We start from the raw sequence: 14,951 nt of genomic DNA on the forward strand, positions 1-14,951 counted from the left end.
CTGGTTGTTATTTGAAATTTAGAAGTTTTTTTGTCCCGAAGCTGGATGATCTGGCTCATAAGACTCTAAATAATTGTGTTTGGTAATTTGTATGGAATTTAGAGGAAGCCTGGAAACCTATGTTTGGTACCACCTAAAAGTAATCAAACCTGGAAACCTGATAATTAACTAATTTAATCTATGATGGAAGAATTTGTAATTAGGGGGAATATTGGTTTTTTTAAAAAAAAGAATCTAATAGGTCATCCATAATAGATTAGGCAAGAAGAATGGTTTAGACCCCAAAAATGTAATAAAATACATAAAATAGCAACAATTATTTTATAGCGATTTCATTATACTATTATTTCTGTTTTCTCATTAGTTTTATCCAATAAACATTTTTTATCCAGGCTCCTTATACACAAAATTCATTTCTTAGTGTCAATTGGATTAGTAAGTTAAGATTATATGTATCCAAGTTGGATTAGTTTGGGCTTTAGAGAGAATTGGAGTCCATACATGAGAGTATCTTGCAAAGTATGAGGAAATATTTGCTTCATTTGTTAATATCGATATTAATTTCATGCATTTTATATTCCACATTAAGAGGAACACGTGGATTGAATATTCCGAATTCTATGGTAAACCATTCTACAAAATGCTGTGCATTAATCATTAATCAAATGCACTATGAAGGTCCCATATCACCAATTAGTGATTTAAAAATGTTTGGTCGGCACGGAATCACCCAATACATCGTAGGAATTGATCGTCCCAATTCCGATTCTGCATGTATATAGGATAAAAGTTGAGATTAGAAGGGAATCGGTGGTTTCTGCACAGTAAAACGACGATTTTTTATAGTAAAATGGTGATCCCAATTTACTAATCTGAATCGATTTTTTGCCGGTTTACTGTTTTTCACATGTTTTTTCACTAGTTCACTGGTTTTTCCTCAACGTAAAACGGCGATCTGGACCAACGATTCACCGATCCTGACTAGTTTTTAGGATACCCAATTAGGTCACCAGTATGTTTTTTAAATCATTGTCACTTCTCAAGGGTACAAAGATAATGAGAGACTTTTCTTTCCATATGAATCTATATATTTTGTTTAATAATTCACATTGTTGTGCCACCAGTAGAATGCAATTTCATTTTGCAATTGTACTTCTTTGACATGGTTCCAATTACTTTTGAGTTATTATTGGATGACCGTCACCTACCTCATTGGCTATGATCTCAAAAATTCTTTTTCGAAATTGCAGCTCATGCACCACATCCCCTCTCAAAAGAAAAAGTTTTACATGCGTACATATAAACATGAGCCACCCTCCACACCGTTCAAATTAGTTAAACGGCACCACTCTCTAAGGATAGCTCAAGTTGGTGCGTAGGTACGCCCGCATGCCAACCATGTGCATCCCAAAACTTAAGTCGCTATCCTATTATCCATTTTAAACTTCGAAATTACTTACAACATATAATTTTAAATTTTTTTTTTTAAAAAAAATAGTCTTCACCACCCTTAAACCCTTACTCCTCATATTTTGTAACTTTAACCCATCTTTCTTCTCAACAAAAATCATAACCCTATTATCTTCTTTTTTATTCCCACCCCTTCACTTCCCAACCGTCCGGGATGGTGGCTCTTACCATCTCTCTCTTATGCCCTCAACATTGTCCTAGCATACCCTCTTTCTTCCCAATCCTCCCTTTCTCTAATGCCATCACATATTGATTAGAAAATGGAAAAAGTCTATATAAAGTTGCAACCTTAAAATATAAAATTACACATGTACCTCAAAATTTTATCGAAAAAGGTTTGATCATCTCGGCATCGAGATGTATGAATATAAAAAAAAAATATTTTGAATCTAAAAAATAGTACATCTTGCAATATATTATCTATACCATCCATTTTCAAGATTTTCATATGTTTATAGATCTAATTGGCTTTAACCATTTTTTGAATCCAAAATTTTATAATTAGATGTAAAAATAAATTTTTAGATAATCATAAGATTTTTTACATCAAAATTATACATTATGATAAGATTTGGAGGTGCGCCTTAAATAGATTGTTTAAGGTTGCAACCTTATAGAAACCACACCCATGCGGAGCATACATAACGTGGGAATTTGCACGTGCATGTGTGGGGGCAAGGGCCCTTGCACTTGGCGCGGTAAACATCATGTCCACCGGGTTGAAAACTATTTGAACGCGGCAAGCATAAAGATTGGGTTACTATAGCTATTGAGCGCATGTGTATGATTACTGTGGGGAGATCTGGCCGCAGTTATAACCATTGAACAGCACATCCAATGGTTACTAACTGTTAATGGTAACTGTTTGGTTTCCAGCAGTCACAAGCTGCAATGAACAGTCATAATGTTTCAAAGTAAACAATCACTTCCCAAGGCCATCAAAACCCCCATAAATGGGCTCATATTTCCCATATCTAGATATACCTTTTACTCTCTCTCTACCTAGTTTTCTCACTCTATTTAATTTTAAATTTATTTTTTCTCTCTAGAACAATACAACTTTGGTGCATATAGTGCGCATCTAGTTTGTGTGCATAGAACCTAGAAGCAAATTTGAGGTCTTCTATTTTCTTGTATCTTGAAAAAAATTTGCTCAAGTTATGGACATTGGTTATGTACAAAGAGCAATGGAGCAAATATTTTCTTAAGAAGCGCTTGGCCAAAAATAAGAAGGAATCTGTAAATTTTTCTGCCCCTGCTTCACCCTCCTTTGCAACACTGGCAATAATGAACCTTTGCCTCATCTCAATCAACAAAATGGCTTCAACAATCACCTTATTCCGAAGCTGTCTCAATTAAGTTATTTTTAATTTTTTGGATATCCAAAATATGATGAAATTAAGGATTTTTCTATTTTTTTTATATTGAAAATCCAAAATTAATACTTAAATTATATTTAATTTTATATACTCAAAATATGAAAAATCTGATCTTAAGGTTTTACCTAATTTTTAGATATTGAGAATCCAAAAATAATATTTAAAGTTTTTAAAATCCAATATATATATATATATATATTGGATTTTAAAAACTTTAAGCCCACTAGCTAACAATTATAATAAACACTCAATGACCCAAAAATTGAATCTGGGTCAATCCAATGGTCATGATTGTATTTTTATATTTTAATTTTAATTTTTTTTTAGAAATTCAATTCACTTGAAACTTTGAGCGTATACTATTGAAAAATAGGCACACCCAATAAAAATATTAAAAAATAATTGGTAAAAAATAAATTGAACAAAATATCCCAAAAAACAATAGGGAAATTTTAGTCAATTTATTTATTTTGAATAATTTTTTAAATATTTTAATAGGTAAGCCTTGATGAGAAGAGTGGACGTTCCAAATTTCAAGTGATTTGGATAAGTAGAAAAAATATTAAAATTCATATATAAAATACAATTATGATTATCAGATTGTCTGAGGTTCAATCTAGGTCATTGGGCTTACACTATTCCATCTGTTAGTGGCCTAATCAGAACTTTTACTAATATATATACTAGTTAAATTATGTACATTGTACATATGCAATTACTTGTAACATATTAACTAAATATTCAATGATCAAAGAGATCTATTAATAAAAAATTTGATTAATCATGAGTCACTCTTTAGATATAATAAAATTTTAACTACAATAATATGGAGAAGTAGTTACAATTAAAAAAAAAAAAACAAAAAATTATAATTTATTGCAATTTTTTTCTAAAATGTTAACTACAATAATATGGAGAAGTTGCTATAATTTTAAAAAAATTAACAAAAATTTATAATTTATTGCAATATTTTTCTCCAAAAAATATGAGAGGAAAATTTGTATAGAACGACAATGATTTTGAGTTCATACCATTGTCATTGTCAATATTACATGAGGATCACTTCTCTCTTAGTGGAATGGATTTTTGTCATTGGAGTGTTTTTTAGAGTTATGATCCATTTCCTATTATGTAATATCACTACAAATTTTGAACATATGCTGAATGTATGCAACAAATACGATAATTATTATTGTATATAAATATTGCATTACAAATATATGGGTACATACATGGACTGTTCTAAATTAAGTAATTGGTTAGTGATTTTATCTTCTATTTTATTGAATATTATCGCAAATAATGAGAAAATATAAAAAAAATTATTTTATTATTTTATTCATAATACTACTGGCTCATACCTTTAGAGAGGAAATAAATGACCATTTTTTATTCCTATGATCGAGAAGAAGCTATGGAGCAAGGGAATATGTTAGGCTTCTTGATTTCCTGCAATCGGAAAGATATTCAAAAACAAAATGACATCGTCTGAAAGCAATCCCGTCATGGTGAGCACCTCATACAATTTTAGAAGATAGAATCCCTTCATAGTGAACCCAATAACCAATCCCGTCATAGTCCATAAAAGCATAGAAATAAAACATTCAAAAATTTAAATAAAATCATTATGAGCACCCAAATTCTAATGATGAACAGAAAAGGAAACAATAGATAGATCATGGATCAAGTTTGACATGTGATTGCTAAGATGCATCCCGGCTTTGCATAACGATTGAGGCCCTCACGTGATGTATAATTAAAATATATATTGTTATATCTTTATAACAATGTAAGTGATGAATGTAATAATGTGAGAAGATATATAAAAATAATAAAACACAATAACAATGTAAGCATTGTTATAACAATAAAAGAGGGATAAAAATAATAAAATATACAATAAGGAAAATAATTTGTCGTCATGAATTTAGTTAGAAATAGTAAAATTTATGAATTTTTTTAAAAAATCCATTAAAAAAATAAAATATATTTGAAATAAATTAATGTGAGTATAACAGGAGAGTCCAATTTTAATAACTAAAAGTAAGACATAGTTTATTCCCAAATATTGATTTCAAAATAATCCATTATATAGAAATCTTATATGCATTCGTATAAGCTGTTACTCTTCATTCATATAAGCTGTATTCGGTCACCTCCGTTGGTTTCCAATGAGCTCTGTTGTGTTCCAATGAGCAGCTTTGCAGTAGTCCCTAGGTTGTGTATATTTGTCCTTCTATGTTGTGTATATTTGTCCTTCTATGTTGTTCACCTAATGGAGAAAAGCAATGAGCTCTGTGCAGCTTTAATGAAGAGAAGGTTTCCAAACATCCAAATATTAACGTAGGAAAGAGAATATCTTAATATAAAGGACCATGGGGAGAGAGGTTTTATTGGAGGGAAACTTGCTGGAAGTAGAGATTGAAGAAAATCCTAAAATTTTTGGAGAAAATCTTCAATAAGTGCAGATGGGAGGGCATCTACATATTGCAGGATATCCGCCATGCTATTCAACGACTTCTTCCAAGAGACGATTGCACTCGTCCCTCGCTATTGATCATAGAAGTATTTTGGTCATAATAATATTCCATGATAGTTTTGGTCATAACAATATTGAGCCATACTTTCGATCATAATAGCAATCAGAAATGGATATTCACTTCGCTTTTTGTTTACTCACTGCTAAAATAATTAATTTACACAGTAGCACTACACTAATCAGAGGGTAAGCATCGCTAAGTATCCCATAGTTCAAAATTTAAGCCCACCACCATATTGTCGAGAAAGCACCAGATTATTGAAGGATATTAATCACCTGAAAATAAATTAATGTGATTTTCAATCTGGATTTCTCAGATATTGTTATGAGATATTTTATGAATACAATAAATGAAACCAACACCAACAATTCAATTTAACAAAAAAAAAAACTAAAAATTAAAGAAGAAATATAAGATGCAATTTTTATCTAAATTTAGAAAGAAAATTGCATGTTTATCCAAGACAAATCTTTAATGATTTTCTCTCTATTTCATTCTCTCACTTGCTCTCTCTATATATTTATCTCCTTCTTTCCTCTCCCTAGATATAGGTGTATAATTTTTTCTCTCTCTTTCTCTAGAGATAGAGAATGTGTCCTACAATCTCTATAGAATTAGGATCCTTTCTTATTTTCACGATATATATATATATATACTATTTGGAATTTTTTTTTGTTGAGGTCAATCTATGGCTTGACGAGGTTACATCCGATCTTAAAATTAAGGGGTGCGGTTTGTATAAGGTGCCCAACTTAAACTATATAAGTAAAGCACACTTCTAAATTTTATTGGAAGATCTAGCTTTATTATTGAAAACCTTATGAAGTTCTAAAACTTCATATTCAACCCTAATTATAAATTTTAAGATTCTAAAAATAGTTCAGATTGGGTAGATCTATAAACATTGGAGACTTTAAAAAATAGACGGTTGAAATAACTTGTTATATGATGCACTATTTTTAAGACTTGAAATTATTATACCCATAAGTCTTGAGATTTATATAATCAAGTTGAAGGGTTTTCCAACTTCGAAATACTTTTTTTTAATGGATTTTTGAGGTTTACTAATTTTTATAGTATAGGGTACAACTTTATGTAATTTTTTTTTAAAGGAAAATTGTTTCATGCGGGTTGGACCATGTTTCTGTATGTGCGGTCCAAAAAGTGTAAAGCATCCATCTTAAAGATGGATGCAAGTAGGGTTCCATCTAAATATAATGGAAACTAACGATCCAAATATTTTTTTAATATAATTATTTTTTTTAGTTTTTAAAATGTATTTATTTTTCATATTCATGGTCTTCATGATTACATGTCTTTAAAAATTAAGTCTTAAAATCTATCTCAAAAATAGATTTATTAAAAGGTATGCATTTCTACATATGCGGGCTTGGTGCATTTCTACGTATGCAAGCATGACCGCATGGAAACCGGGTCCTTTTCTAAAATCTAGGTTTGCTTTTTAGCCCAGAGAGTAAGTAGACATTATACTCCCGGGGGAGTATATATTTTTTGGCTTTAGTTCTAGTGTTTTCTCTCAATCAGCTGCTGCAAACAAAATCTGAATCTTTTGACCCGTAGGACATAGCCTCCCTCTCTCTCTCCTTAGCATGGCGACTACTACTCCGGAGATCGAAAAGAAGGTTACAAACGAGGACCCTAAAATCGATCTATTTGAAGACGATGACGAATTCGAAGAATTCGAGAACGAGGGTATGGATTCCACTGACCCCTGTAACTTCTCTGCACCTTGGTTTCACATCATGTACTTCTTAACTTAACGTACACTTGGAATTTTTATTTCTTTTTTTTCTTTTTTCAACGTAGTTGTAATTTTTCATGTTGTTCTTCTTTACCGATTTTATATGATCGCTTAGGTAAAACTTGTGGAACGAAGCTAAAAGATTCCATTGATTTTTTTTATTTTTTATTTTTATTCCATTGAATCATGGTTATCGTTTCTCTTTTCTGTTCAGTTTTTTCATTTATTGCCACAAATTAGGGTTTTTTGGGTACCTTAGCTGGGATATGGAACTGTGCAAATTAGGGTTTTCTTGTTGATTGTTTAGAGGATGGTTTAGGGCAAAACATGAGAGACCTCTCTCAAATCTCTTTAGGATTCATGCAGAATATAGTAGTTTGCCTTTGCAAAGAAATTGTTAGGTACCTAACCAATACGCCCCAAAGCTCTTGGGTGATGGAAATGTGGAAAGTACGCCCTTAAACTACCTAGGATCGTAATGTACCACCACGCTCTGCCTACTCAGCAAGCTCTCACTCCATGGCTGCTCTCACTCCACGCTCTGCCTACTCGGCAAGCTCTGACTCCATGGCTGCTCTCACTCATAATGTTATTTTTTCAGGTAGCCCCTTTCCATGGGTAGCCCCCTTGTTCTCACTCTGATGTTATTTTTTTTAGGTAGCCCTTTCCTAGGATTTGAACCTGAATCGCAGTGGTTGCTCTGATATCAAATGTTAAGTACCTAACCAATACGCCCCAAAACCCTTGGGTGATGGAGTTACGGAAAGTTAAGTCCTTAAACCACCTAGGATTGTAACAGGAATAGTTATCTCATCTTTTAGCCTTGGCTTCGTTAGCTTCAGGTTTCTTTGATTATATATTCAGTTTCCTTTATGGGAAATTTATTTAGAAATTGAAGAAAATAAAGTTGCGGAATATGTGTAAAAGGGTCTTTTGCAAAGTCTCATGAGATGACTATTTTATAAACTCGTTAGAGTTTTTTGGAGCAATGCAAATGTGAATGAAGAGAGCTGACTGATTCGATCGAAACAAGAAAAGGGAAAACATTGGAGCAATGTCTGCTGCTTAAAACTTGAGATGGTTGATTGAGTCGGCATTTCTTTGGTGGCCGTAGTCCACTGTTTGATTGGAATTTGGAGACTAGGTTAAAGATGGGGACATTAGAGAGAGATTATTGTGTGCTGTGGAGATGTTAACAATGTGTAAGACTTGAAGGCTTGAAAGGCAGTTCAATCAATATTTTGTTCATTTAGTTTGTTGATTCCCTCATGTATGAATATTGGCTATGTGGTCCTTTCTTTGCTTCCCTTTTCATTGTTTTTATATACTTCGTAAATTGAAAATGTCATGAATATTTGATGGATCATCCAAAGAATATCCACTTTTTCCTGAAACCTATGAGTCTCATGGTCTCATTCAAGATGGCCCAGTCTACTTTGTTATATGCGTTCTGTAACTCAACTTTGCATGCTATTCCTCTCTGTTTGGCCCTGTATGATTGTATCTTGAATGGGTGTGTTTATAGCTCTATCCAACTTATCAGTCCTTTACAAATACTACTTCTGGCAATCATATTACATGATTTAGGACTTATTGTATTTAACCTTGAAGCTAGAACCTTTGTTAGGATGTTCTATGCACGTCAGTGAACTGGCCTGCTGGTCTTTGATGTTCTATGCCCCCTCTTTCTTTGTCACTAGGGAGTTGAGTTCATTGCATTGTTGATCCTTCCTCTCTCGTGGTACTCTTGTATTGGAAATTATCCTTAAGAAATTCCTAGAAGTCTCAGAAGGAAGGTAAAGAGAAACTGTCAGGCCCGGCTGTGTTATTACACTTCATACTGAACATTCTCCTCTTGATTTTCCAGAGGCAGTGATTCAAAAAGCGGCCGCCTAGGCGGTCTAGAAGGCTTGGGAGCATCGCCTAGGCCTAGGCGGCCAATCTAGGCGTCAGTCCCTGGGTGGTCGCCTATGCGGTACGGAACCCTCGCCCGCCCAGAGGCAAATTTTTTTTTTATAATATAAAAGGTTAGAAGGATGGTTTTAAGTTCATTTGAAACCTAAAACTTATTGGAGCCCATTTTAGAGAGAGAAAGCCTCCAAAAAAACTAGTTTTTTATGATTTCTTTAGGATTGAAGGGATATTAGATTTAATTTTTGATGTTTTATAAATATATTGGGGTTTTTTTAGAAGATTTTGAGTCCTTCAAAGTATCTTTGAGGTGGAAGTTTGAAGATTGAGCAATCACACTCAAATTAAGTGCCCTAAATACCTAATTTTTATTTTTTATATTATATATCCTTTTTGCATTCGATTGGCCGCCCAGGTTGTGGGTGCCCGCCTAGGCGCTGGGCGGCCTGGACCCCTCAGGCCGCCTAGGACCTGCCTAGCTCGTTTTTGAACACTGCCCAAAGGGTGTTTCCAGCAATTTTTTTTTCTATTGTGATAGTAACGAGAGTGGGAGGTTTGCAATATGGGTCTCTCTTCGGATTTGAATATCCTTTTGAAATACTCCACAATGGCCTCCTCTATTTCTTCTACTATAAAATAGATTTCCCCTGCTATTGTAATTCTGCTGATAGAGTTTGCTCTTCTATAATTTGCTATGGCATTGAAGAAGCATGTGTTAGGCTCCCTTCCTTTAGTCATCCACTTTTGATCTTTGATACTACAAGACCTCTTCTTATCTCAGGCAGTCTTATATAGCCATCTGGGCCTATTGTCTTGATTTGTGTTCTTCTGTAGATAGTGGCCTTTCCTCCTCAAGCTTATTCCCATATGCAACCTGTTCTAATGGAGTGGTGGTTTTTCCTTGCAAGTCACTGAAACACTCCTCATTCCAGATTCTCAGTTGAGATTTTGGGGCGTTTGGACTTTGGAAATTCCCCTTGGAACTTCCAGTTCTGAAATCTGAAAAGCTGGAGCTTTTGGGTTCCTTCTAATGGAGAATACTGTGTTGGGAACCTGTCCGAAATTCTCTGGATTCTGGAAAACTACGTATAGTTTAATCGAGGATTTTGTAAACCTAAAGACTAGCAAATTACCCAATTTTTATCATTCGTTGAAGTTTTCATGTATAAGAGGGTGATATTTGTTAAGGACAATTTAAAAGCATTGCTAATCTACTATAGGTCTATCAAAATGGATGGTTCATCCATGGTAGCCAATTTCTCTCTCCACTAATCAAACTCTTGCACCCCATTCTCCTCATCATCTCTTTGAAAAAACCTGCCCATGGTAAATTCCTGCAATGTATGATATGTTGTGACCTCATCACTTCTCTCTCTCACTCAATCCCACATTTTCATTTATAAATTTCCAATTTAATCTCATAAAAAAATTTGTATCACAATTCCTCCTGTCCATATATTGGTTCTTGGGACCAAAATATCATATGTGTGAAAGACATAATGGGACCAAAATGAATTCTTCCCATATGCAATGTCAATCGCATGGTCACCTCTCTCAAAATTGAAAGATAGCGGAATTTACAAAAGAGATAAAAATGGGTATATCATCCAGAGGGTACCTTCCAAACCAGCAATTAACAGAAACGAGTTCACATGGATATATCAAAATTTGCTTACTTAAACAAATTATAAAATATACATATAACATCAGAGCAATGCTACTTCAATTGAACAACAATCATGTCTCTATCTGTTGTTAGCAGGGCATCAAACTCCAGAACAAAAATCTCAAAATCAGAATAGAATGAAGAATGTCCTTGATGAAGCTCTTATTTTTGTCCATTTTTCTGCTATATCTGGCGCATCATAACCATTTTTAAGCTCATTATCTGTGAAACACACGTTGGAAAATGCATTAGGAATGGTACCCCCATTAAACATGTATTGGAGAAGTTTCAAAGCATCATCCACCTTATTGATTCTGCAAAATTCCACCATTTTCACAAGCAATCAATTAATCCTGTATATATATGATGGCATTCAGTTGAATCTCTAGTTCAATAGACCACCAAAAAATTTTAGTGGTGTCTCACCATTACCATTTCTTGCCAAGACCATGAATTCAAAGAAGTTTAACCAGTAATATGAGCGCGCTAAGAAAGCTAGTACAAATGGATGAGAAAATTCACCCAAGGAAGCCAAAAGAAGATGCTAAAGACACCAAAGCTGAAGTCCATGAGATGCTGCAATTTGTCCAAGGTCTGCCATATGCAACTGAAACTCAACACTTTAACACCTGCTTTTAGTTCCCATAATCACCCCCTACCACCACTCTTTCTCTTAACCCATTTATTCTTCCTCTCTCTTCAACTCCCAATTCCTTTTCCTCCGCATTAAACACCTTCATCTTTCTTTGGAAACACCATTACTCTTAAAATACTCTTTTCAAGGACACCCACAATGGAACCACAAAAAAAGAAAGGAACCACAACCGAACAACTCATCTTCATCATCTGAGCCTTATCCCAACTATTTGGGGTTGGCTACATGAATCTTGTCCTGCCATTCTGCTCTATCAAGTGCCATACGCTCAATCAGACCATAAGTCACCTTGTCTCTTCTCACTACTTCCATCTATGTCCTTTTGGGCCTTTCTCTTGCCCTTTTAGAGCCCTTCACTTGAACCAATATAGCCCCTTTGTATTAGGTCTATGTTGCATATGTTTAGTCTACCTAAGTTTACTTTTCCTCATCTTATCTGCTATTGGAGCCACCCCTAAGTTACCATGTATGTATTCATTCCGAATTCTATTATTTCTTGTCTTGCCACTCATTCATCTCAACAACAACCGAACAACTATATAGTTTTAGCAAGTAAGTCATGATCAATATTTGGAAGTTTAAGGGAGAGGATCAAAATATGGAGACTGTATAATGCTTTTGAGAGAGAGAGAGAGTAACCTAGAGTTTGGGTGGATCTGGAACCTTAATGGCAGCCTTCCTTCTCCAATGTATCAGGGTTCACCACAATGGTGCCCTAAGCGAGAGAGAGAGAGAGAGAGAGAGAGAGAGAGAGAGAGAGAGAGAGCTGGGAGAGTAGAGTGAGAGGACCTGCTGGGAGAGGGATGGGTGAGAGAGAAGATGGTTTTTGTTGCACAGAGAGAGAGAGAGAGAGACAGAGGGAGAGAGAGAGAACCACAATTTAAGGGGTGACAATTTCTAATGTAGCATTTCACTGTAGAAAGGCTGTTTTAAGAAATGTGGAACTTCTATGGTAACCCCAAATTTCTGCTTCCTGATGGCAAACACCCCCTTTTAAGGAGTTGAAACTCTTTGAATATTGATATCATACTCATCTTTTGACTTCAAAGGGCTCCTTCCCGTTCTTTAGGAGGTCGGGGCAGTGACTTATCTACCGATCAAACTAATTCAGACTTGCAAGGTCTTGGCCCTGTTCTATTGATTCTTCTGTGTCAAGAATGATTGGTAAAACATGGAAGGTGTAGGTAGGACACATGAGTGCACGTCAGGGAGTTCACATTTCCATTCTGGATTTACCACAGAGATACGATACGGTGGAGATTGGATCAAATAATCTTTGATTGGATCAGATGAAGGTGCACTCTGATGAGCCCATCTGACAGCATTGAAGTCACACCCCACACACCGTAGACCTAAAGACAAGATTGCTTTGTTCACTTCAGGGAGTTCACTTTCGCATTCTGGATTCACCACAAGGAGATACAATGCAGTGGATATTGGATCTTATAATCTTTGATTGGTTCAGGTGAAGGCTAACTCTGATGAGCCCGTCTGCCAGCATTGAAGTCACACCCCACACACACACCGTAGACTTCAAGGCAAGATTGCATTGTCCAATATAACCCAAAAGTATTCTCTAACCTGTGGTTTATTAGGCCCTTATGCTGCTGTAAGCCCCCATTTAGAGTTAGGATCGGACCCTTCAAAAGCTATAAAAGCTGACCATTATCCTTTCCCAAGTAGGCAATTCAGGACCATGTCCCTAAACCACCCATATGCCTTCCAAGACCCCTGTGCCAGGAAAGGGTAATTTTGTTGACCACATGCTATGTCAGGAGCGCATACCGCTTGGCTGGCCTATTTCCCCAAACTGATCTCAGAGTTACACAATCTGGGCTACTTCTCAAGAATGATTAACCGAAGAGTGACTAGAGGAATCTTTTTTATTTTAACAGATAAATTAGTGGTTGAATCATTTCGTAACATACAGTTTCAGGAAGGCAATAAGACGAAGAATTTTTATTGCCAGGCAACAATCCATAGAAACAGTTTCAGAAAAGAAATATGAGTGATACATTTTTGCAACATTAAGAAGCAATCTAAATTGCACCAGGAGAAACTTGAATGATGAACAATTGCACATCCCTCACAGTCCTTTCCCCATAAATTGATATTCCCCATTCATTCATTGAGTGATCTGCCGAAAGTTTGGTTTCTCAACATCAAAGAAATCATCTATCCATGTACTAACTGGAAGAATGCTTTCACGTGTACGAGTCTTTAGTTTTTGAATCATGAAATGCACTGTTCCCTATTGATCAAACCTGAGATGTGGATATTATGCCATATAGCTTAGTAACTTGGAGTGTTAGGCACTTTTCTGATTTTATACCTTAAGTGTATGGTTTCTAAACACCCTGTATCCATTCAAAGAATAATCACTCAAAGAAGCTGCTGAACATTGGTAATTTCCTACGCATTTAAGGAAGAAAACTGGTAACTGAATTTGCAGCTGGTGGAAAAAGGAGATAGAGAAATTATTTACAAACTATCACCTCGTATGCCTCTGTTTAGGTTTGGTTGAACACTAATTGGACTCTTACACATGGCCCTAGGCTTAAAACAATTTAAGATATGGCTATGCTTTTATCTGTACAAGTTCCCCCTATGTGTTTGTATTCCCTCTTGGTTTGTAGGCTAACAGTTGCTCTTATTTGAATGTCTGCTATGCAGTTCTTTTGACAATTAATATTGTCCTTTTTGGGTAATCCTCTTTGTGATTTCTTGTTTTATCTCAGTGAGTTATGTCAGCTTCTTTGGGAGCATGTCTGTGTTAGATAAAAAAATGCATCGTGTTGCAAAATAGGCATAGCCATGTGCTTATTATTGTGCACAAAGTTGCATAAATTGGTAATTTCTATTTTTTTTGTTTGGAGATGCAGAGTGGGATGATGACAAGGAAGATGGAAAAGAAGGCTTGCAGCAGTGGGAAGATGATTGGGATGATGATGATGTTAACGACGACTTCTCCCTGCAGCTGAGGAGGGAATTGGAGAGCAACTCTGAAAAGAGTTAATTCTCTCTCCCTCGACTGTCAATCTCCTTGGATAATGTGTGCTCTGCCTTAAACTACCAGTGCTGCCCTCTTTTGTCTGTCTCAAACACATGTGAAAACAATGGGTGATGTGTAATGTGACTGCTTTGTACTTTGGGAAAATGCTTATAATAGGTCTAAGAGATTAGAAGGAAAAAAAGAGAAAGAAGGAACTTTTTAGCCATTATGACTCGACATTTGAATATTGCTCTACATGATCATGTTCATTGAATCATGCTTATATTCATGGTCATCCATTAAGGTTACTAAAGATAAGGTATCTATGTAACTATGCGAAATGGATGTCTATTATGAAAATGCTGTTGATAGGGCCTGTTTGGCCTCGAAGGAGAAGAAAAAACGAAGTCTTTTACCACTATCACTCGAGATTTGAACTTTGTTCAGCTTGATCATGTCCAAAAAATCATGAGTACTTTGTGATTTTCTGTGAAAGCTAGGCTTGGATATGGCTATGCATAACGGATCTAGTGCCTTTGGCTTAGAAAATAGACTTTTCTTGGGTTTGGGGTATGG

The 14,951-nt window shown here is 35.2% G+C and overlaps 1 protein-coding gene across 1 annotated transcript; it reads left to right on the forward strand.

The window, feature by feature from the left end:
* Window positions 1–6,932: 6,932 nt before the first annotated feature.
* Window positions 6,933–14,688, forward strand: LOC18447907 (uncharacterized). The gene is made up of 2 exons (XM_006857992.4): window positions 6,933–7,102; window positions 14,266–14,688. Exons 1-2 carry the CDS (start codon window positions 7,000–7,002, stop codon window positions 14,397–14,399), a joined length of 237 nt encoding a protein of 78 aa, XP_006858054.1. The 5' UTR covers window positions 6,933–6,999; the 3' UTR covers window positions 14,400–14,688.
* Window positions 14,689–14,951: the final 263 nt, after the last annotated feature.

This window comes from Amborella trichopoda, chromosome 2 (genome assembly GCF_054954075.1).
Source record: "Amborella trichopoda isolate Santa Cruz 75 chromosome 2, AtrichopodaSantaCruz75HAP2 v2.0, whole genome shotgun sequence".
Taxonomy (NCBI): domain Eukaryota; kingdom Viridiplantae; phylum Streptophyta; class Magnoliopsida; order Amborellales; family Amborellaceae; genus Amborella; species Amborella trichopoda.